Source organism: Eleutherodactylus coqui, chromosome 7 (genome assembly GCF_035609145.1).
Source record: "Eleutherodactylus coqui strain aEleCoq1 chromosome 7, aEleCoq1.hap1, whole genome shotgun sequence".
NCBI lineage: Eukaryota > Metazoa > Chordata > Amphibia > Anura > Eleutherodactylidae > Eleutherodactylus > Eleutherodactylus coqui.
Window position 1 is genome coordinate 80,213,849 of NC_089843.1, and position 26,902 is coordinate 80,240,750.

The following is a 26,902-nucleotide window of genomic DNA, read 5'->3' on the forward strand; positions in this document are numbered from 1 at the left end:
ATATATACACATACATATATATATATATATATATATATATATACACATACATACACACCCATACATACACACTTTAGATACTATTTTTTATACGGTTCTTTTCTATGACTGATAGAATCTTACACTATATTTTGGTCACATCTGGAAGCGATAACAGCGATATAAGCGTCCTACAGTAATGAAGCCTGAACCGTCAGCGTTACATGTGTTGCATTGCACATCCATTCATGTGCGCACTCTTATTTTTAGAATGAAGTGCCGCATCTGGAATACTATTTCCTGCAGGCACAGGGAAAGCGGCACAAATCCCAAGACCCGCCATAAGAAGAATGTGTACACAGATGCATCCATCTCTAGCCCAGACCAAATAAATGTGGATACTAAAAGCCAGAAGGTCAGCTGACCCAGACAGTCTGTAGACAGGAAGACAATGGACAAACAAGCAGGGTGCTGCTGCACCACTTCTACTTATTTGCTTACTAAACTAAAAAGAACTACAGTTGTCAAGTGCCAGTAGCTACCAAATATCAATTCATGCACACCTGACAACTGTATATTGCAGCCGCTACTGTTTATGGTCTCCATCAAATGCAGCAGACTCTCTATACTCCTATGGTGGATAGTTGGGAATTTATATCATGGTGTTCGCTATGGTATCAGGCAATGTAAAGGAAGAGTTTCGGAAAGGTAGTCCGGCATCACACTCTTATGAAGGCGGTCTAGAAGAAAATCTGTCTTTGTTGACCATATTAACCAATCACAACGCAGCTTTCATATCCTATACTGCGGAGGTAAAATGAAAGCTGCGCTGTGATTGGTTGCTTAGGACAACAGACAGATTCCCTTTTCGACAGCTTTCATAAGAGTGAGGTGCCGGCCTACTTTTCCATGGCCCACGCTGTACAAGAGTATTATTGCAGCACTATATGGCACTATTATTTCAGATCATAACGTGGTGCTCTAAGTTATATTAGCACTTTTGAGCAATATGGTGGCATTATTCTTGCATATCTCTATATCTGATATATGCCTCACCTCTAGGATTCACACTAATCTGGAGTTCTGTCCTCTCTAGCTCGGCTGTAGGTTGTGGATGGGATTACGGAAATAACAGACAAGGCTGAACTATGTAACGCTGGAGTTACGGAAACAGTGTAACACGGCGTGCTATGTGCTTTCTATAACTACTATTCACGTCTATGGAAGTTATGGAAATAGCATAAAACAGCCCACTTGGCTGTTTCCATACATATAGCCACCCCAGTCTCCTTGTACAGAGGAGTAATCCCATTGTGGCCATGATTGGCCAAAATGGGAATACGCCTTTAAACTTTTTAAAAAACATTTTTGGTCATTTAAAAAAAAAAATGTTCCATGTCAGTACCTATATTAAAAATGATCCTGAAATCCTGCAGTTTTTACTTTAGCTACCGAGTTGACACTTTATATTCTGTTGAGAAAACTTTTCAGAAGTCATCTCATTATCATCACAGGCAGGATTACAATGAAAAGGTGACACCAATATAAAAATAAAACAGGATTCATCACGCCCAATAGGTGATGGTCACAGCTTACCTCTTCCCCCTTTCTACACAACTCAATGGGAGCGGTGACTGCAATACCAACCCGGCCCAGTGCAATACAGACAGTGCTATCTGCTTCCAGCACTGTCCACACTTACAGTGGGGCCCGGGAATCAGCTGATCGGCAGATATCCTGAGCAGCGCACCCCCAACGATCAATTACGACCTATTCTGAGAACAGGTCATCAATAGTAAAAGTCTCCGAGATGGCCAAATTCAACTCTGCTACATCTGCACCCGAGCAATACTTTGTATTTCTCAGAATCCTGCAGACTGTATGCAGAGAATGTCACTATAAGAATCCAATACTTCATATATATAACCCGCACTCACGTGCCCCTCTAACAGATCACATCCTTGTAAGCCACGGCTATGAAAGAAGCCATAGTTCATCAGTGTATCCTTAAGGTAGAAATAAACCCTTTTTGATTCAGAACGGGTCTCATGGAGGAAAACCAGTTCTGACGCTGGAGTGCGGGAATGAAATAGCTGCGCTGACCTACAAATGTTAAACTACCTATTAAACTGTAGCTACGCTGCGGGCAAAACAGCAGTCGGAAGATTTGCATAAAAATTGCCTGAACTCATTTTCGCTCTCAATTATATAACTCCGTGTTCTTTCCCAAGCATAACTCAGATCCCCTGTCAGGTGAAAAATGATGTCAGCGCTGATAGAAGGAGGACGAGTGAGGAAAGGGCTCTTAATCCCACTCAACCCCAGAGGCCTGTTAGCTCGCCGAGTGCGTTAAGCTCCCGGATTCTAATTGGAGATTTCATGCCGGATCTGAAAATAGTATTTTGCAGAACAAAAGTAAAACAACATTCATGGTTCACGGAATGCCCCAAGTGAGCGGGAAGATAAGAAGAGACATCTATTGCGCTAGTTCTACTTCTACTTCCTGCAAGCCTCTACTGTTCGATCGATATTTTTATATTAAAGCCTAGCTTCACTCCAAACATAAATGTATCTGCATTATCCTAATGTTTAGCTTTTTTAAACACCCTTCTCATTGGAATGACAGAAGCCGAGATATGGAAAACTCGGAAAGTCCGCACTAGGAAAAGCAGTAATTTTTTTTTTTTGGACCAAGAAAAAAGTGGCTATGTAAAGTTAGTAGCCTTGCTGATCAGCTATTCTCTGTAGCAGTGCGTCTGTGCACTGAGCAGATATCTGCAGGAGGCAAACAGCTCTGCTCTCTCTGCAGTGGCCAGGTTTGGTATTACACGCAAAGTTCCCATTCACTTCAATGGGAACTTTGTATGCAATACCAAACCTCACCACTGTAATGGAACCGAATTGCCTGCTTTCTGCACATTGGCCCAGAAAATAGCCCATCAGCGGGGAACCCTGGCGACAGAAGATAGGCCATCAATAGTTTACGGCTGGACAAGCCCCTTTAAGCCTGGGTTCACACAGGGCGGATTCCTGCTGGAAATCCCGCAGTTTGGCCGCAGCAAAAACCGCAAGATTTCTGCCAGGAGAACCGCCGCAGAAAAAGCCGCGGCGGCTTTGATACAGCCCGGCCGCTCGCTCTTCTGCTGCGGCCGGCGCTCCCATAGAGGAGAGCGCGGCCGCAGCGGAAAGAAAAAAAAAATAGACATGCTGCATTTTGTAAAGCCGCCCTGTGTGAACCCAGCCTAAGCAGTTTAAGTCTTAACCCCTTAACAACCAGCTATACACTTTTTATAGCTGCCGTGAAGGGGGCTTAATTTTCATGCACAAGGTCAAACAACAACCTGGCACAAGCTCTAAAAATCGGGGACTGGTGAAACCTCAAATCCCCGCTGTTTAACCCTTTACATGACTTGATCAATGCAACCGGGGGACGACATCACTGACAGAAAGACAGGCTGCCATGTGAGTGCATTCAGTTTTGTTCTTTTTTGACACCCACTGACCACAGTGGGAGTTTGAAGTACCATTATTTGGGCCATCTTCCTTTTGTAACGTACGGAAAAAAACGGATTACACGCGTGCATGAAAAAAGCAAACCCGCATGAAAAAAAATGGATTGCACTTGCCCATGTGAATAAGACCTAAGTGTAGCAGGATGTTTGTACAGTTGCACCTGAAAAAAAATGATCATGAATATGAGTCTTTACGATTTCGGATTTTGCAGACTTGATTTAAGAAAATTGCTATAGATTTCAACTCTGTACAGTTGCTGTTTTGTTACTTGGAGGGGGTTGAGTTGAAAAAAAACAAAAACACTGCTGTAGTGTCAACCCCCATTAAGCAGTTCCAATATCTCAGCTTCTTTGACTCCTGCGAGCACATAAATATATAACTAGGCAGATGTGATATTGAGGAGTCTAGTAAAGCACAATGGATGGGATTTAACTAAATCTCATCCACATGCGGTGAAAGAAAAATTCACAATATGTCAATTTATCCTCCTTTCTGCTGCGTATTTCACCTTTTGAATGAATTCTGCGCCAAATGCACAGCAACATTTGCATTGGGTGTGAATTTTGCTGCAACGGACTTTCTGCTTCGGAAAGTATATCCTGCGTGCATGTACCCTTAGACCAAAGACGCATGAGCACCGTCACCCAGCAATCCCAAACAGAGATATTCAACCAAGCAGGATGACTCCGTGACTCTACATATTAGACAACACTGTGCATTCATTCACATATGTCCTTGGCCAATAGAGCTGACAATCTAATTTTACAGCAGTAAGCAGAGATATAACATGACAAATTATGTTAGACTGCTGGGGGGAGACTAATGCAAGTGACAGTAATAGAGCCGGTGACTTCAATGACCGGCAGTAGTGTTAATCATCATATTTAGATTACTCCGGCCTCACATTAATGGAAATGAGAAGGGCCATAGAAATACGAGTCGCGTGTGTCAATAGCAATTATTCTTTTGCAGTCATAAAAAAGGAAATATTTCTCTGACGACCTGGATTTGGATGCTATAAAGTATGTTTATGGTGGTTCCAGATGATAAGATCGTCGCAACGGTCCTCGTGTTTTAGATTAAGCACCAAATAAATTGTTGCTGAGGGGGGAGAGTTTAGCGTGGAAAGATTCATTCTACAGCAGCGCTATGTAATTAGTCATTAGATCAATAGCTTTGCATGAAGATCATTATTCTAGCAGGGGCTAAAGGTCACCCTTTCTATTGCCCTCTTTTTATTAACCCCTGGAGCCAAAGGTCAGAATTAACAACCAACACAGAGCTTTGGTGTAAAAAGTAGAAGTCAACCCTAAAGACAAAACAGATAGGGAAAGCAGTGGAGCAAGACATAATCAGCTTGAGAGGTCTGCCCACTTTTGTCCGGTTGTTAAATACTCTACTGGTGTAGGACAACCAATATGGCTACCAGTACAGCATTCATTGGGCTGATCACTCAGCTTTCTTAAAACTCCTGAATGGCAAACCTCTCCGGCTGTACAACTCAGCAGATTGCCAACCCCAGCATAACCAAAGTCGAAACTTGCTTCGGAAAATGGATAAATATTGCCATCGATGCATGGTCGCCCCGCAGCAGCAATGTCATCACCGATACAAGGGACGGGTAACTACTGTAGTCGATGACGGGTTTGGCTCGGCTGGTGATTAGGCAGCAAAGGAGGCCAGGCAACAACAGAATAGGAGCAGCGATGGAATTAGGGGAGTTAAAGTGACCCTCTGGTTTTAGGACAAAATACTCTCCTGGGATTGGAAAGGTTATATTACCTGCAGTTCTTCTTCTCTGCCGTCCCTCCAATTTGCCGGTTTTGGGTCCAGTTTTCAGATGTTCAAGATGGCTGACACTCTTCGAACTACCTAATCCCCACGCAGATATCTATATTCCACAACACTTCTGCTCGATTCACAACCTGATTGGTTGTTTGGGTTGGCTGAGTCACAATTCCAGCAACCTGATTGGTTGTTTGGGTTGGCTGATTCACAGTGATTGGCTGTTTTGGGTTGAATCGAGCAGAAGTGTTGTAAAATAAAAATATATATGCAATCCCCACAGCGCCTTAGTAGTGTTAGACTATGAATGCACGACACCTGTTCTCTGATTGGTCAGAGCTGCTGATGTCATTAACACTGGCTAATCAGAGAGCAGTGCATAATGTGCATTAAATTGTTAAAAAATTGCTGCAGCAATCTTGAAACTGGGGTCTGGAACTGGTGTATATGGGAGAGGGGTAGCAAAGAAGCACGACTGGAGGTAATATACCCCTCCCAACCTAAATGATGTCCAAGGACAGAATTTTGACCTGAAACCGTAGTGTCACTTTTATCTTATATTTTATTCGAGCTCCAAGCTGTTTGCTTATAACCCCTTTGATCTTTCAATATACTTTAGATACCCAACAGCCATTCTTCCGACTCCCCATACAGATGCATGCGTGGCCGAACTTGCGAAGAAGAGAATATGCCACTGTCTATTGTTAATTGTCAGGTTGTCTATTGTTAGGGTCCAGGGCTCTGCATCCAATCCTTTGGTAATCCATGGACCGGTCCCCTGGTTCACTACTGACATCCGACTCTGCCATGTGCAAGCACTAGGGTTGCCCTTCTCAGGCTGGGTGCTCTGCTTTGTAGCGGATCCAGTCGGGCAAGATCATGGGGTTCCTTGCGGTCTCTTACTTCATTGTTCTCTACAGTCACCTACATCCAGCAACCCTCAGTCTCCTGCATACTTGTCTTCCTGACTTCCCCTGTGTCCAGTCTTCCATAGTTATCGTTTGTATTCATCAACAGTCCTGGACAGATGCGACAACAAGATTGTTACTGGATCCTGCCAAAATTGCAGGGAACTGCCAATAACAAATCTAATGTCTAAAATGATTTTAAAGGGCCGCCTTATACACTAAGCCATTCAATAGGTCCATGAGAAACATATCCATCAATCATGAATCAAGCCTGATTGTAACAGATTGCACTAGTGCACAGAGCCTAAAAGGTAATAGGGCAGATATACCAATACTGCTCTGGAATGCTCCAGCATCTTATAGCCTAACGAGGTGCCCGTTAGGAAATTCAGTGCACAGTACTATATAACAGATTGCACTTGGCACTGGCTGATGCTACTAAAAAGTAGCAGGTAAACTCGATAACTCAGTGGCATTAAAATGTGGTGAGGAAAAAGTGTCATTCTATAATAATTTCAGCTTTGCAGCATATATAGATTGACGTAATATACCAGGAATATATAAAGAGCACTTAGGCAAAATGATGTGTTTGCGGAGCTAATATGTAATCAAGTAACTAAATAATTTACCATTCAGCATGAGAAGACTGTCCGTTCCTGGATGGGGGTAGTTCAAACGACCTGGAAAAAAAAAAAAAGTTATATAACAAGAAGTACGCAAGCAAAAGTAAGTGATTAGGTTAAATAACGTGCAGCGTTACATCCCGCATCTGATCCAATAGGACAAGAGGCTTCTCCCTTGCTGCCTGCAGTCCAAAAATGTGCTAACCTCCGGAGATCTGCCCCCCACTTTCCCTGCCTCTATACCCCCGCTATATCCCGAGCAGCAGGCAGCTTCCTCATGTAGCCAATAAACCAACAGGCGGAAACATAATCCACACAGAACAATCATTTCTTCATGTTGTGACATTAAATAGACATTCCTGGTACAGTCTCCTATGTTTTCGTGTCCTGAAGATATTCCTGGCACTGTCCTGCACTACAAAAAGGAAGGTAAAAAACGTATATATGCTGTAACTTCTCAAAATTAGGGCATTATCATAAAAAGCACCAGTAAATATGGTTAGAGCTCATTCGCATCAGGGTTTGGCTTCCAATTTAATTTTTTTTTTTTAAAGATACAGATAGCAAAACATATTTAAAACTAAATCAAACAACAATAGTTTCCCCTATTTTTACGGATCCGGTAAACCTGTGGGTCAACAAATGGACCATACAGATAATGCCATAATCAGATTAGACCCAAGCACCGCCAGGCAACATGCTGATCACCATGCTTCGTCCTCCTCAATAAATCTAGCATACACACACAGTATTATATTTCTTTTGTATATATTATTACATATAGTATGTGATTTTTTTTATATTCTCCTTGTTTATTTGGGTTTCCTCCCACAACTCCAAAACATATTAATAGGAGAACCTAGGACCCTAGCATTGCAAGGCAAGAGTCCTAATTACTGAGCCACAGGAGGACCACCACCATCCTTTGGCCAGGATAATTACTTTAGGGGTATTGATGAAGTTTCAGTTCTGTTTGAATTAATTTGGACCAAACGGAACATTTTGTCCAAAATTTGGCGAGCCAGCCAAAGCAAACTTTTCAAAAGTTCGCTCATCTCTATTTGGGAATACCAGGTAGTACTCAGATCTAAAAATATTTTTCCCCCAAAGGATCTTGAAGAGGGTCTTCAGAAGAATGTGCTATAAGTACATTGACCTTCAAAAACTGAATTTTCCGCAATGTGTCTATGTGATAGGTATTCTAGTTCTATATTTTAGGTATTCTTTTCACATGTGTATAGAAGGAAGTAGCTATGGGGATGTAGATTGGTAGTCACACCTAAGAACGGGTGTCCAAAGTTGGCCATGCACATTAGATAGTTGAGCAACTGAAGATACCCACACAAACACAGGGAGAACATACAAATGCCATGCAGATGTTGTCCTGGGTCAGATTTGAATCTAGGACCCCAATGCTACAAGGCAACAGAGCTAACCATTGAGCAACCATACTGCTTCTTCTTCCTCCTCCTCCATAAATGTATGCACTATAAATAATGGTGATTATGAAGAATCCCAAACTTGGAGAACATACAAACTCCATGCAGATGTTGTCAGATTAGAACCTCGGACCCTCAGCAATACAAGGCAACAGTGCCAACTGCTGAGCCACAGAAACCCCTCCACTGGTTTGGGCTCGCCGCAAACCAAAGTTTAACAAAGTTCGGTTCACTAAACACTATTCATGAAGTTGTGTCAACGAACTTCATTAGTCCCATTCTATGGACTAGGACTCCTATTATTAAGGCACCCCAAAAGACACTGTACCTCTTTGGCTTATAGCATGGAGATCAAGGATAGCCAAGGTTTCCTGCACTCCCAAAGACTTGAATGAGCCCATAATGAAAGGTTTTACAAAACAGGAGGCCCTCTTTAAAGCATATCGATTGTGTGTATATTTGTGGCTACAAACTACATATTAGGAAAAAAATATCATTATCCATTCAGGAAATGTGCTGCAGGTGATTGTCGAATTAAACTAATATTGACATAGTACACACACTGCGCTGCGCGGCCAAAATGATCTGAAAACAAACAAGAATATAAGGAGGACAATAGTTCATTTACGCATTCAGCTCCACAGCTGTAAAAACCAAAAGAACTTGCCCAAGGGTGGTAAATGGTAGTGAGTAATAAGGGAGCAGAGGGCTGGGGATGCCATTCATGCATGAAGAACACACCTCTGCTTCTGCGCTCCAGCTCAGGCATTGTGTGCTGCGGACCCCAATCCTGTACATTCCTATGGAGGCTGATGCATTTACATACAGGAGAATATGGAAATTCTTCAAGGAAAGTTTGCATAAACAAGCCTATTTCTTGCCAGCTGTCCTGCGAACGGAACAGACAGCAAAACGGTGCAGTCTAAGCAAATTGAGGGCGGTTACACGCACACTTTTTTTTTTCTAAAAACAGCATATTTTGCATGGTATTTTCTGGGCAATTTTTTGTGTTTGTCGCAGCACAAAATGCTGCAGCCAGAAGTCAGCGAGTTAGTTCAATCGGGAAATATGAAACAGACTACAGTGGATTCTTTTGTATGGCTTTCAAGTTAGTGGCAATTTTTTTTTTGCTGGCTGTAGATTTAACGTTATTTCTGACAATTTTATATACGCTTCACTACAGGGGAAAAAAAATAATAGCATGAAAAAAAAAAAACACGCCACTTCAAAAAATTGGTCGAAAAAAAAAAGGAGAAAAAAGGGCTTATATAGGTCCGTATAATGGACCGCAATAAGCCATTAAAGTCAATTGGCTTGCGCAAATACTCAGTGAATATGCATGATACATGCGTATTTATGCTGGAAATCAATGGGGCCTACTGAGTTTTCTTTTTTGCACAAGTGAAAAACGCACAAAAAAACCCAGCAGCAAGCACAGAATATGCAGCGTTTCAGGCTGTGAATACGCTGCGCATCCACGGACTGAAATCTGCGTAGGCTCGTCTGATTGAGCCCCAAGGCTCTGTTCACATCTTTGTTGGAGGGGTGTTCAAACCCTTCAGCGCAGTTTTGGCATAAAATCCTGGATTTTAAAAAAGCATAGCGTGCTTCACTATTTTGCCCAGAAAAAAAAATGACGGTCAATGGTATCTATTGGGCGCTGTTCGTGTTCAGTATATGTTGGATCCGGCAATTCAGTTTATGTTTGTTGTTCAGCTCTGAGGATAGAGCCGGACAACGATATTAACCCCTTAATGACACGGCCTATTTTGGGCTTAAGGACGCAACGATTTTTGGCAGATTTTCATCTCCATTTTTCAAAAGCCATAACTTTATTTTTCCGTCGACGCGGACATATAAGGGCTTATTTTTTGCGTAGCGAACTGTAGTTTTTGGTGGAGCCATTTTTGGGTACATTGACTATATTGTAAAACTTGTATTATTTTTTTTTTATGATAACAGGGAGATAAAACGTTTTAATTCTGCCATAGATTTGTGGGGTTTTTTTTACAGCATTAATCATGCAGTATAAATGACACAATATGTTTTTTGTACGGGTCGGTACGATTATAACGATACCAAAATTCTTATTTTTTTTTAGGTTTTTTCCACTTTTTTGCAATAAAAACCCTTTTTTTGTAAAAAAAAAAAAATTTCTATATCGCTGCAGTCAAAGTCCTGTAACTTTTTTATTTTTCTATGTACGGAGCTCTATGAGGGCTTATTTTTTGCGAGACAAGCTGTAGTTTTTATTGGTACCATTTTGGGGAATATGCGGCTTTTTTAATCGCTTGTATTGCATTTTTTGGGAGGCAAAATGCTAAAAATTAGCATTTTGCCTCTGTTTTATCTTTTTTTTTTTTTTACAATTTTTGCCGTACAAAATAAAAAGCGTGTTCAACTTTTTGCACACGTTGTTACGGACGCCTCAATACCAAATATGTGCCATTTTTTCTTTTTTTTTACTTTCTTTTATGCTAATATTAGAAAAAGCACAAAAAAAAGGTTTTTTTTTTACCTTTTTGCTTTCTTTTTTTTTACACAACTTGAGTCCCTCTGAGGGACTTGCATCACTGCACTGATGATCACTGTGATAAGCCATGGCCCGGCTAATGCCCAGCCATGCCTTATCGCTTATACAGGGATCATAGGCTCTGGCAACACAGGACGCCAGTGTCTGGCATCCTGTTGCCATGGCGACAGGCTGGGCTCTCTCCGATTATATCGCGAGAGCCCGGCAACTTCGCAGAGGGTGATCTACTTAGATTGCGGCAAGGAAGGGGTTAACAGGGGGGGGGGGCGCATCTCCGATGCACTCCCGCTGCGGGATAGCACGAGATCTGCTATGATCTCGCGCTATCCCTATGACATAAGGGTACGTCATTTTGTGGGAAGTACCGCCCTGCCATGACGTACCCTTACGTCATAGGGCGGGAAGAGGTTAAAGAGGCCGAAACATGGAAATGCTGATTCATCACTTCAATTTTTCTTTGTTTTGTTACGATTACTACGATACCAAACATAGTTTTTTTTTTGTTGTACTACTAGTATTTTTTTTTTAGAGATGAGCGAGCATACTCGCTAAGGCAAACTACTCGATTCGGGTGCCGGGGAGCGGCAGGGGAGAGCGGGGAGGAACGGGGGGGGGGGGGGGGGGGGGAGATCTCTCTCTCACTCTCTCCCCCCGCTCCTCCCTGCTCACTCCCGCAACTCACTGCTCTCCCCCTGCCGGCAGCCGAATCTTTAGAGACGAGCGGGCAGGTACTCACATAAGGCAATACTCGTTTGAGTAGTTTGCCTTAGCGACTACGCTCGCTCATCTCTATTAAAGATATTTAATTTTTTAAAATAATTTTCTGCCGCCATCTTCTGCGCACAATAACTTTTTATTTTTTCGTCGACATAGTTGTGCGAGGGCTCATTTTGTGTGGTACATTCTGTAGTTTGCGTTGGTATCATTTTGGAATACATACGATTTTTTTGATCGCTTTTTATTACATTTTTTCTTGGAGACAGGGCTCAGTCACACGGGCACATTGGCGCAAGTGTTACTGCACGAAGAAGACGGCCGCACTACAGGACGGGCGTCTCTCTGCAGCTTTGGAAAAAAGTACACGACTGGCAATGGAGTCGGTCACATGTTCTTTCTTCCGGCGCTGCTGAGATTTGTCCGCATCTGCAGTGTGGCCGTCTTTTAGTGCAGGAGCACGGGTGCCGATGTGTCCGTGTGACTAAGCCCACAGGGTGATTTTTAAAAAAAAAGCGCATTTCTGGTGTTCTTTATTTTATTTTTTTCGGACGACGTTCATCGTGTGGGGCAAGTAAGGCATTACTTTGATGGATCTGACTTTTACGGACACAGCGATACCAAATATGCATTTTTGTTTTATTATTATAAATATCGTATTGTAAATATGGTAATTATATATTTTAAAAAAAGTTACATTTTATTGTTCCTATTTTTACATTTTCTTTTAGTCCTCCTAGGGGACCACAACATGCCGTGCTTTGATCGCTCCTGCAGTATGATGTAATGCCATAGCATTACATCATACTGCGATCTGACAGGCAGTCTGTCAAGCTTCCCCATGGGGATGGCTTGATAATAATAATCTTTATTTGTATAGTGCCAACTTAATCCGCAGTGCTTTCAAGCATGGGATAAATGCAAAACAATACAATTACAATGTGAGGTACTGGCAAGACAGCCCTGGAGCCTTTCAAAAGGCTGCCATGACATCCGCACGGCTCCTTGCGATCTCATTGCGGTGGAGGCGTACAAGACCCCTGAACACCGTTCGGGGGATTTAAATGTCGTTGTCAGAATTGACAGTGGCATTTAAAGGGTTAACAGCCCCGATCGGCCGCAGGGCTTGTTGGGGCTGTTGCCCGCAGATGTCAGCTGTATGGAGGTCGCAACGCAATCTCCCTCCATACACGTCCTGCAGCTTCAGGACATAAAAACCCTATCGGGCAGTCACCAAGGGCTTAAAGTACCCAGGCCGCAAACAATTTACCATTGTGTGTGAATAAGCTTCCGTTACATCCCATTCGCTTACACTATCGTCTGAGGGAAAGCAAAACAAAGCCTTTAAGGCCTCTGCAATATGGCACATCCTTCTTGGACTACTACATAATGACAGCTTACAATTACATACAGAGGCCTAATGTCTAATACCAGAGCTGAGGTATCAGCCAATCAGATCACAGCTTCTATTTTGTAACCTGCATTACAAAAATGTGAGCTGTAACCCGATTGGTTGCCATGGTGCTGCTCCGCTGTTTCTATGCGCTAGGCCTTAGACTTGCAGCCTAGGATTTAATGGAGACTTCCCCTCAGATGAACTTACACTGAATTTATTTCTGTTGTATTCTGTTTAAAATATGCAGTAAATTCCACAAAGGCTTCTATAAATGTGCGCTATAACCACGAGTCCCATGTAAAGTAGGCCAGAAACAGCGTCTCCGTGAATACACCGCCAGGTCTCCGGAGAGATGGAGGCCGGGGAGACTGCACTGTGTGGAATATTAAACAGCGTTTCACTCGAATAGAAAATTGCATTAAAAATCTTGTTTTCCTGTTTAGTCGCATCTTCTTGCAGGAAAGCCGAACAACAAGTAAGGTTACAACTATCATCCAGCTTTCCAGCGTGTCACCAACATGGATCTCTAAATCTACAACTAGGACTTTGGGGGTGAGGAAGGCAATCGCCCTCTGAGAAAGATCAGCCTTTTTTATTTTTTTGCCAGAGATTCACTTAAAGAGGTCCTGCGACGTCCCGACGAGGAACGGACTGCGTTCTTTGGCCACATTCAGCTGCAACGGCTCCCATTAATTTTGGAGCCTGACACTAGTCTACTGTTCAGTGTGCGGTCTTCACCATCCAGTGTCAATGGCTGACGTGACTGACACTGGGAGGTAGAGACTGCCTATTTGACAGTAGACTAATCTTGGGCTCCACTGCGGCTGAATGGGGGGCTGAAGCCGAAACCAAAAACCGTGATGGAGTCAGCAGGAACGCACCTCTAAGGCCTCATGTCCACTTTCAAAGTATTATTTAAAATCCGCAGCATTTTTCCTGCACGCGGATCCGCGCCCCACAGGGATGCATTAGACACCGGACCATGCTCCATTTAGGTGTGGGCCTCCCGCGGGCTTCTATTGAAGCCTATGGAAGCCGTCCGGATCCGCGGGAGACCTAAAATCAGAATATACTCACCTGCTGCCGGCCGTGCGTGTCTTCCGTTCTTCCCGGCCGGATCTTCTTGCTATTGCTCGCCGCATGCGCGCGGCACGCAGCTGGCGTGCCGAGCACATCCACCGGGCCGAAGAAAGAAGATCCGGCCGCGAAGAAGGGAAGACATGCACAGCCCGCAGCAGGTGAGTTTATTCTAATTTCAGCCCTCATGTCCACGGGGCAGGAGGGACCCACTACGGATTCTCCATGGAGAATCCGCAGCGGGCCTGATTTTCCCCGTGGACATGAGGCCTAAAGGCATGCAGCACATTCCCCTAGTCAGAGGATGTGACAGATCCTCTTTAACTCCTTAAGGACCAGAGTATTTGAGTCCTAAAAGGACCAGACACGTTTTAGGGATTTTATCCATGTGGTGGTTTTACTGCCTTTTTTTTCTCCAGCTAACAAAATTATAACTACTATGTTTTGTTTTTCGTGACATATGGGACTATTTTTTATATCTTTTTTTCACCGACTTTTCTTTCCAGTTTTTTAATTTTATTGGAGATAAAAAAGCTATTTTTTTTTCAATTTATAGTTGTTAATTTTTTAAATTTGTATATTTAAGCTAAAATAAAAGTACGGCAATGGGTTCTTCATTTCATTTCAGACGTTTTGATATATAATTTGTACAGTTTTGGATTACTGGGTACATATGGAAACAGTTTTGGTTGGTGACGGCGGTCGGCCATTTTCTTTTATATATATATATATATATATATATATATATATATATATATATATATTTATTTATTTATTTATTTTTTTTAAATTTTATTCTGTAATTTTTTTTTTTTACTTATTTTTGTAACCTTTTTTTTACCATCTATGCCCCCCATGACATCATAAGACCTCTGGGGGTCATTTACATTGTATTTATTTATTTCCTACTTTTCCACTGTAACTGTGGCATCCATAGGAGCCCCCGTTACAGAGAAAAACATCCCCCTTGTGTGACAATAGTCATTAATAGAACCGATTAGGGTCCACAAGGACCCTGCAGTTCTGCTGCGACAGAGGGCACCTGGCGTTCGCATGATCGCCAGTTACCATCGTGGAAGTAATACTTCTACTTTCACTCTTTAGTACATAGTGCTCATTTAATGCTATGTAGCCTGGGAAAGAGAAAACAGAAGTGGTTAAAAACTGTCTCTGCTTTCTCCTCTGGGTCCTCAGCTGTTTCTAACAGGTAGATTGCAGGAGCAGAGGCTTTAATCCCACCGTATTTTTGCTATCAGCCAAGATTAAAGTCCAGGACCCAGCTTGGTCCTTAAGGGGTTAAAAAGTACGTCCACATGTATCAGTATTGGTTGGAATTTTCAAAGTGAAAAAAAAGAAATCAAGCTGTCAGCCGCGCCGGAGGATCGCTACTTCCGCGAAGTGACGCGAGATGTTTTTTTTCTCAGGATTTTCGTTTGCCCGATAGAACGAGCTGCTGACGTCATCACCAGCTCATTCGCGCAGCCCGTTTAGACAGCTCGATTCTCGTATCTTACATTCGCATGTGAAACAGTCAACGATCTGTGTTTAAACTGCCCACCAATTGATTGAGCTGGAGACGATTTTCATGCTGGCTGAACCTGAACGACAAGCTTAGAACCCCAAGATTCTTGCTTGCGTTTAAACTGAAACGATCAATTTCATTCAAGTGAACGATTTTCTGAATGCTAATTGCTCCGTCTAAATGGGGCATTCGATATTGACCATCGCATTCACCCAAATCTTCCAAAAAAGTACAATTTTTTTCCTTGCAGTGGTGCAGAAAAATACAAACTGCTCTTCTATATACTATCAATGTATACCATCTGTTCGTACATAAATGGCAGATATTCCCGGAATATAATAAAAACGTTGCTCCAATTCCTGGCTGCGTGAATGAAATAAGTGTGGGGCCGTGTATACATGCAATAACATGGGGCAGAGCACAGGCTGTACCAACATACAAGAGTTGTCTGTGTGTGCCAAAACATACTCATAGACAAGATGCTTAGTCATAGGAGGCGCTGCGCACCACGTGCCTCACATTCCAGCCACTTTCTCCGGGGTTCTGCCGCGCCGCACACAAGATGCACTGTCCTAGCTTGTTTTGATTATTCCGATGAGAGGGGAGTTATTACTAAACACAAAGGCTTGCTTTCTTCCAGCAGAAGAATGTGCTTAGGAGTATAACCCATACACATTCCCAGCTACGCAGAGCCGGCCAGCGGTATGTAAATGTTAGCACTAAAGAAATCTGCATCTCCTCAGACTCTCCAAGACACAAGGACTACTTAATGGTGGGGGCACCTACATCACCAACCAAGAACAAGGTCAGAAGGCCCTGCAGAAGGGAGGGCATTGTGCCTGGGGTTAGATATGGTTCATGAAAACACTGTACGTGGATGCCATTGGAAAGGAGATTATGGCTTTTCGATTTTATACCATTACCGGGTGTCTATAGATTTTTTTTTAAGCTCAGAAAACACCTTCGATACAGAAATGAGATATGGATGCGCATGGTTTAAATCCTGCCGAACCTCTTTGCCACAGTTCAATGACCATTCTGCTTCAGCAAAGTCCTGAGTAATTAATTATATAGAATTTCATGACGCTATAGGAATACCGGTAATTCTGATGAAGGACAACCCATGACTCCATGGCTTACAAGGACAACCCATGACTCCATGGCTCATATGGATGTCCCTACGCAGGGTACCACCTCTAGTGTCCAAAGTGGGCTAATGCAAATGTCTGCTATTCTGCAGGACTCATATCCATCATGAGGGCATTTTCGTATTCGTTTCTTTAAAAGGGGATCCTGAATAGATTGCTTTAAAGCTGAATTCTCATATCTGTTTTTTGGTGCAAATGTTTCAGGACTTTCAGACGGAAACAGAATTGGATCCGAAAAAAAGAGTGGAGAATACGAAGTCTAGTATGAGAAGAATATTGCCATCACCACTTCTCCCCAGGCATGGAAGATACAATCATATCCTTACATAAACCTATACTGAGATCTTTTTGTAAAGTCAACATCAGCTAAGTACTTAGGTGTCATTTAAGCTGAAAGATAGAACTTAGGAGGTTTCAGTAACACAACCACGACAAAGTGATAAGAAGTGGAATTTGGTGGAGTCAATTACAGACCTGCAAATTCTTGCACACAAAAAGCCCGTGTCTGATACAAAATGTCATGCCCCTTTCATGAGGATCCAGCTTTCAAGACCCCAGCAAACAACTGATCTTGTTAGGAAAAGCCACAGTCATCCAGGCATTTTCCCTGCCGGGAAAAGGTAGAATTACATGGTGGCTGCTGGGATGAACCCAAGTCTGCCATAGTGAGATGCTACTTGCAAGCACCTCTCCATTCTGGCTTACAAAAATGTTCTAAATGCTCTAATAAGCTATAGAGATAAGAGTTTTCCTGGTAGCACAACCTCTTTAAGGTATTCTGGTCTATTTTATTGATGACGTATCCTTAGGATAGGGCATCGATAGCTGACTGGCAAATCTGCTGCTTGGGATCCCTGCTGATCAGCTGATACCCAAGCTCTATCTCAGTGAAACAGGGTTGGACATTGTCATCGGTGGTCAGGGTCAGAAGTGTAATAGGCAGCTTCACTCCCATTAAAATTAATGGGAATGATGCCTCTAATTACACTTCTGTTCCTGACCACTCAATGACCTGAGGATACTACATCAATAGTAAAAGCTTGGAATACCCCTTCAAGTATAACGTATTCCATCCAACACTGAATGCTCCTCTTTGGGTTCAGCTCTATACATAGCTCTATATATAGCTTTAGGCTCTGTTCGCACTGGCGCTGGGTTCCTTTCTGCCAGGGCGCTAATGTTTTTGATAGCAAGAATCGTATATTTTGACAGAAACCTGATGGAGTCATGAGAGTAGTGTGGGCAGAGCCATTATCGTGCATTACTTATTGCATTCACATTAGACTGAAGTGACAACATATTTACATATATGTCAACAAATACTGACCGAATACAGACATTATAACATCAGCAATCTCGAAGGTCTACTCACCTTTTAAGGGATCATGTTCAGCTCTCATTATCTCAATGAGGGAGTTTTCCAATGAGTGCATATTCAAGCTGTCATACATTCGGCTACGATCCTACAAGAGAAGAACAGCAGTTTGAGTAATCAGGTATAATTTGGATGGCTTATAATGTAGCCTTTTGGGATGGTAAGCAGCTACCGGTAGGTAATATTGTAAGATATCATAGAAGCACAGAACTAATTATGTCCTGTATTGTTGCATGTGTCTAGCTTCTGTTATGTGGGGTCATTAGGTGAAGCTTACAGTGTATAATGTCAGTCAGCAGCTGGTAAAGCTATCAGTATTATATACACTATTATGTAGAGTATACATGGGGTACAAACATATCAAGAGGATTTAATTCATCAGAATCAAAAGGGAAATGTAGCTGATGTCTAAGAAAAGACAAAGGCTTTGAAGATTTAGGAAAAATGTATCTTAATATAAGAATATCAGAAGTCAACTGAACTTATGCCATTAGTTCTTGCACTGACGCTATACAGTATAATCAATAGATTATATAGATATTACTGCTATTAGTGTATCTTGACGCCACCATCTTAATACCAATATTACTTGTACTGTAGATAGGTTTAAACTCTTTTATTGGTATTAGCCTAGGTAAGAGTCCTACAACGTATGGTACAAAGAATTATCTCGCTACCCACAAATACAATGCCCATATAGATTGCTCACAGCACATCGGGTATCCACATATGATGAAATATCAGTCAAGTAACTGTAAATATACTCATTATGATGTTTAGAGATCAGGCCTTCTGTTATGTACATTATCCCCTCTGTATATCTATCTAGAACAGTGGTTCCCAACTTTTTTTGGAAATTGGGAATCCTTGGAGAAAAAGTTTCTTGGGGAACCCCTACCCATTTATGCCAGGTCTAGACACCGTGCAAATCCGCTGAATCTGGACCTGGCTTAGTTGTGTAATTTTTTTCTTTATCTAGAAAAAAAGAGCTAAAACCATATATGAAAGACACAACAAAAATAATCTCAGATTTCAGATCATATGATTAATTTAGATGTCTGACCCCCCAAAAAATTCAGACTCCTGACTCCACAATTAATTCAGTTGTCAGATCCCACAAATCAAACCTGAGCCCCAGACCCCTATATTAAAAAGGTTGTGCCATATTTGAGAGTCATTTTCTATCCACAAGAGATAACATTTCAATGGGACCGCTGAGTTCAAGCACTCAGCAATTCTGCTGGTCCCACTGAAATGAATGGAGAGCGGCGTTGTGCATGTGCGACTGCTACTGCCCGCAGGTCAGGATGTGCTGCAGCCCATTAAGAGTCCCAGTGGTCCAACCATCATAGATCTGAAAGTTATCGGCCCTCATGTGAATAGAGAGCCATCAGAAATGCTACAACCACATAATTCAGACCTGTTCACCAGTACAATAAATGTAATCACATCCAGTGCGATAGAAGGGGACTCTTATTCCGCAGCGCATTAACCCTTTCCAATCCAATGTCTGACGTCTAAAGACATTCTGATTGAAGGCTGTACAGCTCTGATGCGGGAAGACGTCCGGCAGGGTATATTTACGTAGATTACTGGGCGCTCTGTTGTTGGGGGCTTTTCCAGCATATCCCATACTGCAGCACTGGCTCTAGCCAGCAGATGGCGCCATTGTATAATGGCACAAAGTGAAAGCCCCCTAGGAAACCCTGAATCCAAAATTGGATTGCAAAGGGTTAAGGTAATTTTTATTTATTACCCCCCCCCCCCCCCCAGCAAGCTGGGTACTCATTTTATCGACCTCGGAAGGATGGGCCGGCTACCAGAACTTTGCGGCAGTTGAACTTACAACCTTCAGGTTGTGAGCGAGAGCTGAACAATCTGTGCCACACGAGGCCCCTAGAAGCAGGTACAATTGTGTTTTGTTACTTTAAAAAAAGCTCTGGAGTTTGGCAGCGCCGCTAGCGAAACCAGAGGTTGCTGCTAAACCCTTTTCACATTGGCGTTATGGGTTCCGTTCTTCTGCTCCCTTATAGGAACAGGAGAACGGAGTCCACTGTCCAAACTGATCCATCTTATGACGGAATAGAAAGGTGCCAGATGAGGTGCATTTAGTTTCCATCTGGCATTTCGCAGAAATAAATAGCGCTGCATGAAGTGCTATTAAGTCTTGTGTTTTAATGGAACTCAATGGAGACTCCGAAAGGAACCTCCGCCGCTGATGCGAACAGACCCTTAGTGGGTTTCCTTCGTGACAGTATGTGGTTTGAGCGTAACTAATGTTCAGTATATAAAATCCAACAAAACTAATTTAAGACGCGACGTGAAACAATGCAGAAAACTGCTGCTGAGTGGAAAAGTTAAATCAAACTTGAAGGCAACAATTTCTGAGCTGGAATCGAATTTCAAAGAAAGATAATCAGATTATCCTTATTAAGTCTGCTCTCTGCACCACTCGGCTGTTTTTAATACAGAGGGGCATTGTAGTGGAAGATTACAAGCGTTCAGACAAGTCCTTCCTTAGCGCTCTATATTATGTGCACTAAGAGCCTGGGCAGTGATAGAGCGCAGATCAGTCCTTGGACCAACAGAGCCATCCAATTAGAGGCCATTTGACAAGTCATTCGGAAATGAAGGTCAATTTGATAATACATTAAACAGCGGCACGTTTGGAGCTGCGCTGTAAAACGAGAACGCTGTTTTTTGTAAACAGTTTTTTGTAAATGGGCGGCTTGATTTGCGATTGTCCCGCGTGGGTTATGCAAATCAAACCTACCCGTGGACATGAGGCCGAAGTGTAAATACCCTCTTATATTAGGGGATGTGGTTGTGTTCAGTATTAGCCACAGTTAACTAAATACACAGTTGCCGTTATTTAGGTCTTAGTTGCATTTTCAGCAGCACAAGCCATGGTCCGTAAAGAGCTTACAGCGCATCAAGGACATCTGATTGTTGGAAGGTATCAGTCAGGAGAAAAGGACCAAAATCTTTCCAAGACATTACATATACCAGCGAACACAGAGAAGACGTTATCAAGAAGCAGATTATGTTTGGCACAATGCTGTCATTACCAAGAACTGGATGTCCCTCAGAAATTGATGAAAAGACCAGAACAAAATTGTCTCGGGAGGCGGCCGAGAGGCCTACAGCAACATTACCCCTTTGCAATCCAATTTTGGATTCAGGTTTTCCTAGTGGGCTTTTTTTTCCTGCCATTATACAATGGCACCATCTGCTGGCTAGAGCCAGTACTGTAGTATGGGACATGCTGGAGAGGCTCCCGACAACATAGCGGCCAGTAATATACAGTAAGAATACCCTGCTGACTTCAGAGATGCACAGGCTTCAATCGGAATGAAGAAAGACGTCAGACAGTGGATTGGAAAAGGTTAAAGGGGTTGTCCCGCGGCAGCAAGTGGGTCTATACACTTCTGTATGGCCATATTAATGCACTTTGTAATGTACATTGTGCATTAATTATGAGCCATACAGAAGTTATCAAAAGTTTTATACTTACCTGCTCCGTTGCTGGCGTCCTCGTCTCCATGGTGCCGACTAATTTTCAGCCTCCGATGGCCAAATTAGCCGCGCTTGCGCAGTCCGGGTCTTCTGCTGTATTCAATGGAGCCGCTCGTGCAGAATGCCGGCTCCGTGTAGCTCCGCCCCGTCACGTGCCGATTCCAGCCAATCAGGAGGCTGGAATCGGCAATGGACCGCACAGAAGAGCTGCGGTCCACGGAGGGAGCAGACCCCGGCGGCCATCTTCAGCAGGTGAGTATGAAGACGCCGGACCGCCGGGATTCAGGTAAGCACTCTCCGGTTTGTTTTTTTAACCCCTGCATCGGGGTTGTCTCGCGCCGAACGGGGGGGGGGGGGGGTGTTAAAAAAAAAAAAAAACGTTTCGGCGCGGGACAACCCCTTTAAAGGAGCTGCAGGAGTTTCTGACAAATACTGGTTGTGGAGTGTATGTGACGACCATCTCCAGTATTCTTCATACGTCTGGGCGGTGGGGTAGAGGGGGCAAGACGGAAGCCTTTTCTAAGAAAACATGCAAGCCCGGCTACATTTTGCCAAAACCTCCATCAAAGTCTGCCAGAAGTATGTAGGAGAACGTGTTAGGGTCTGATGAATACGAGGGGGAACTTTTTGGCACAAAGCCAACACTGCGCTTCACCAAAAGAACACCATAACCACAGTGAAGATGATGGAGGCAGCATTATGCTTTGGGGATGTTGTTCTGCCGCTGGAACTGGGTCTTTAGTCAAGGTAGAGGGAATTATGAGTAGTTCCAAATATCAGTCCATTTTGGTACAAAACATTCAGGCCTCGGCTAAAGAGCTGAAGTTGAACAAGACCTGCCATTTTGGAGATGCTCTGACCCGGTCATCCAGCCATCACGATTTCACCCTTGTTTGCTCCTTACACTTTCTAGCTTCCAACAGATCAATTTCAAGTACTGACTGTTTATGTGCTGCTTAATATATCCCATCCCTTGACAGGTGCCAAAGTGATAAGATGATCCAACGTATTACACTTGTCTCTCCAGTGGTTTTTAGGTTAGAGCTGATCTGTGTATATTTGTATGCAAGTATCTTCATCTATATACTGCATACATATATTACGGAGCACTTTACACCATACTTTCTGTCCCCACTGGGGCTCACAATTTTTAAATTCACCTATTCGCACATTTTTTAAAGAGCGGGAAGAAAACAGAGTACTGTTCTTAGTGGGATTTGAACCCAGAAGGCAACAGTACTAATCACTGAACCACTGGGCTAATGCACATACAAACCCCTTAATGCATTCTGCAGTGGCTGGTACTATGCCAAGAAAGGTGGAAAGCAATAGTAAGTCTGGCAATCTACGTGCTTAGACAGACAGTAGCGCAGAATGCTACCTCAATAGCTCTGCCACCTCGCCCCTGCAGGGCACCCTTATTCTTCATTGATTTGGTATGCCTGTATGAATTCCCTTTATTCTGTACTGTAGTCGTAAAGTGCTCACATATTTTGCCATGGTTTATTCAGGTCCACTCCAAAAATTAAAGGAGACGTCTCACAAGAGACAACTCCCTTCAAAAGCCCCCAAATCACTTGATTTCCCCGAGTTCCACTGTCAGCAAATAGACAATATGAACAGTACAGGAATTTATGAAAGTGATTGTCATGTGCGGATTCCTTGAAGCTACACAGTGTTTTATAATAGTCTTGGAAAGCACTTGGGCATTTACAAATACTGACGCACTGTCAAGCCTAACTATCCGCCAATCTGCGATTTCGAGGGCTCTTCACTGCATACCAAGCACAGTCCCACTTGGTATTGCAGCTTAATTCCAGTCACCTGAATGGGACTGAGCTGTACATAAGTCATGGGGCTGATGAATGTGACATCATCGGGCCAGAGAAGAGGCTGCAGCGATCACCTGAACGCCACAGCCTCTTCAAGCAACTGATTGGCGGAGGTGCCAGGCCGATCTGATACTGATGACCTAACCTAAGGATAGTTTATCAATATTTCAGTTCTGCAAACTCCTTTAAGTTCAGACACATTTGGGTATTTATTTACAAATATGTATTGTCGATCCTTATGCCAGTTTGTAGCTTACAGTGTAGTTTTGGGGAATACAACACATGACAATCACTTTGATAAATGCCTGTTCTGTTGCACCATGTCCTTTTCAAACTGTTATGTTTGAGTCAGACATAATGGTTATGTCCCAAAAGGACCAATAAACACAGTATAAATGCAGACAACACAAAACTGTCAAAGGAAACGCAAAACAGGGAAAAAAGCGAAAGTAACCCTAAATCCTAGATTGAGGGAAGAACTTGTCTACCAGCAGAGCGCTCGCCCTGATGAGGACAACCCCACATCATGAGCCTGGGGTGACTCTGACCATCACTAGATGGTAACAGAACAGTGACAAAAGTACATGACACTCAAAGAAGTGACATGAAGGTCAAGACTAGAAGCCGGCAGCATGACCAGAAACACCTTCCAGCAGTATAATCATCGTCCTCTGTGAGGAGGAGTTGGAATAAATATACATAAACAAACAGATTGACTGGCTCGGATGCCCATTTGCCAACCAACCAATCTGTCCATACACCAGCGGCGAAGTGCCGAAATGACAGTGAGCACACAACGGCGTGAGGATCACATGGGCTGAGGCTGATGCCGTAATGTCACCCTGGACCCGACCTTCATTTGCAGCCGACGAGACACGTAACTATCATGCTGAAAAGAAGTTGTACAGCATTACAAAAACATGGCTGCTTCCCTTCAAAAACAGTGCCACACCTGTCCACAGGTTGTGTCTGGTACTGCCACTCAGCTCCACTGAAGTAATTGGAGCTGCCCAAAAATACCAAAAACAATCTGTGCACAGACATGGCGCTGTTTTTGGAAGAAACCAGTTTTTTGATCCTGTACAGTCCCTTTCCTTAGAGCACTAATCCATTTATATGGGACAGAGACATTTTGGACTCCCTCAAACTCCAGAGCCCCAGTGTGACCCCAAGCTCTGCATACCCTTTAGTTATGCCCATGCGGCCACCTACTGCCCCACTGGCAGCATAAGACGTGATGCAGCCATAGCACTGCTCGGTCCTCTGCTTCGGGGTTGTGAAATTCTACATTATACTGTAATTTGAGTTAGAAATAAGTAGTAGCTTATGAGATTTTCTGGATTAATGTGGCCACAATGAACTCTTTATTTCGGGTGGACTGTGGGGCGCAGACACTATATACCATTACCTCGGCTGACACTGTTCTCCAAGTGACAGAGGGAGCAGTCACATTAATTGTCCACGTAGCAACGAGCGATGCAGGCAGCGGAGGGAGGAGCGCTGGAGCTGAATGAGGCATGTGAGAAGGACAGCTCAAGGTGAACGGCACAGCAACACAAGCATCCATATTTACTTACCGGGACCAAAATAGCATGTGCGCCGCAACATATGGGAGAGCATTTACCAGCACGAATCTAAACATTAAGCAGCTTTGGAGAGGTTCATCCCCAGCATAAAATATCCTTCATTCTTTACGGAAATCACACTGGCGCAGCCGCCACCTTTTTCACACTTTTTATTCCATCGTGGAATTTCGTTTTATCACCACAAATATTTACATTTAACTCCTTGCTATCCAAACCAGCTAGAGTAAGGTCTGGTGCACGCAGCTATACTACGCATACGTGCTGTATGCATCATTAATTCTGCTATGGGTCCATATCATACCTCTATGGCTCTTCATCTAGGGTGCGGGATGTATGCATAGACCCTTATGGGATGCCATCTGTGATTGTAAGGATAGCTGCACACAGGGCGGAAAAACGCACCACAAATCCACCTATAGATTTCGTCACACATTTGCGGCAAAGTCCACATGTTACAGAATTTGCTGCAGATTTTTGGTGGATTTAACTCCTCTAGATTGAAAGGGACAATATCCATAATGACAATCCTCAGCAGAAAATGGGGTGTGGATTTAAAAATATGCAATGCAGGTTTCCATGCAGAACATTCCCACTTGCTAAAATGTCATCCACGTTGCTGATACTATACACTAACCTAGCAAAAGTATTCAGACACCCTTATCAGTATATAAGATATTTGCAGGATGAATGGAGGGAAATACCAGCTTTAAGACCCATTTAGATTATCGCTCGAAATTTGTTAGAATGATAAAAGTGAGCGATGGCTTTGCTTTTAAAGACGGACGTTTTTAAGCTAATAAAAATCGTAGGAAAATGTCGGGCTTTTCAGTTGTTATATTATCGTTGTGTAAGGTTTGCATTGAAAACTCCCCCAAAATCGTTGGACGACTGAACGATGTCATTTTCACAAAACGAAAAGCAAACGGCTGATCGATGGATTTTAAGCGGACTCAAAGACAACGATGAGCGAATCATTAACGAAAACTCAACGACAGCCGCAAGATAGACACAATGATTATCGCTAAGACAATGGCTTTTAAGCGAATAATCGGTGTGTCTAAATCAGCCTTAGGAGCCCCACTAAGTCGTAACTTATGGAAATAAATACTACTTTTGATTCTTGATCAGGTGTCCAATTAATTTTGGTAGGATAGTGTATATTGCTAGTCTCTAGGTTTTCTGTCCATGCAAAAAAAAAAAAAAAGGTAACCCGACAGAATGGAAGCCTTTCTGTTTGCTTTCCGTATTTTTGAAGCGCTATTGAAATCAATGGGGGAAAAAAAATTGATTCATTTTTTTTTTTTCAGTTTAATTTCAGGTTCTCTCCTCCAAAAATGGAGCAGAGAGACGCCCTGAACTGATCCCAACGTTGGTGTGACAGCAGCCTTAGGGCTCATGTCTATGGGCGTTTATTCACCGCGTGATAGGCAGTGAATGGAGGCAATGAGAGTCAATGGACTTTCATTCTTTCATGCACACCAGTGTGTGGACACAGCAGTTACGTATGCAAATAAAACGCAGCATGCACTATTTCTCTGCGTACGATAAGAAGCCCTTCTTTGGGCTCCGTATCGAAACGCTGTTCCTAAGAAAATTCTTTAAAAAAAATAATAAATCACACTGCGCATGCTTACGACGTCAGATTCCTGGACATGCGCAGTGCATACTCAGCCCATATGCTGTCTCTGCCGGCAGAGTAAAAGGGCTGTGTATGTGTAAAATGGCATGGTAGACCCACGCTGTTTTACACATACGCTTGTGGAAATGAGCCCCTATTTGTAATGTTAGTGTAGAGGCTGACAAGACAATGAGGACTCTTGATGCGGGTTGCAAGCTTGTGTATTTTGGCTGCAGTATTAAGCAATACCAATGTGGGCTACTTTTAAGGTGCAGGGCAGCCCCTGGGCTTTATCGTATATGATGTTATTAGAAGGATGTAAGCGGGTGTGGTGCACC

At 43.0% G+C, this 26,902-nt stretch overlaps 1 protein-coding gene across 4 annotated transcripts in view; it reads right to left on the reverse strand.

The window, feature by feature from the left end:
• CPEB2 (cytoplasmic polyadenylation element binding protein 2) overlaps nt 1–26,902 on the reverse strand; it is a 104,448-nt gene that overhangs the window by 31,029 nt on the left and 46,517 nt on the right. For all 4 annotated transcript variants that reach the window (XM_066573267.1, XM_066573265.1, XM_066573266.1 and 1 more), the window contains exons 3-4: nt 18,010–18,100; nt 6,815–6,865 (exon numbers count right to left, since the gene is read on the reverse strand). In XM_066573267.1, the coding sequence (XP_066429364.1) occupies nt 6,815–6,865; nt 18,010–18,100 (142 nt within the window). The remainder of the gene's footprint in view (nt 1–6,814; nt 6,866–18,009; nt 18,101–26,902) is intronic.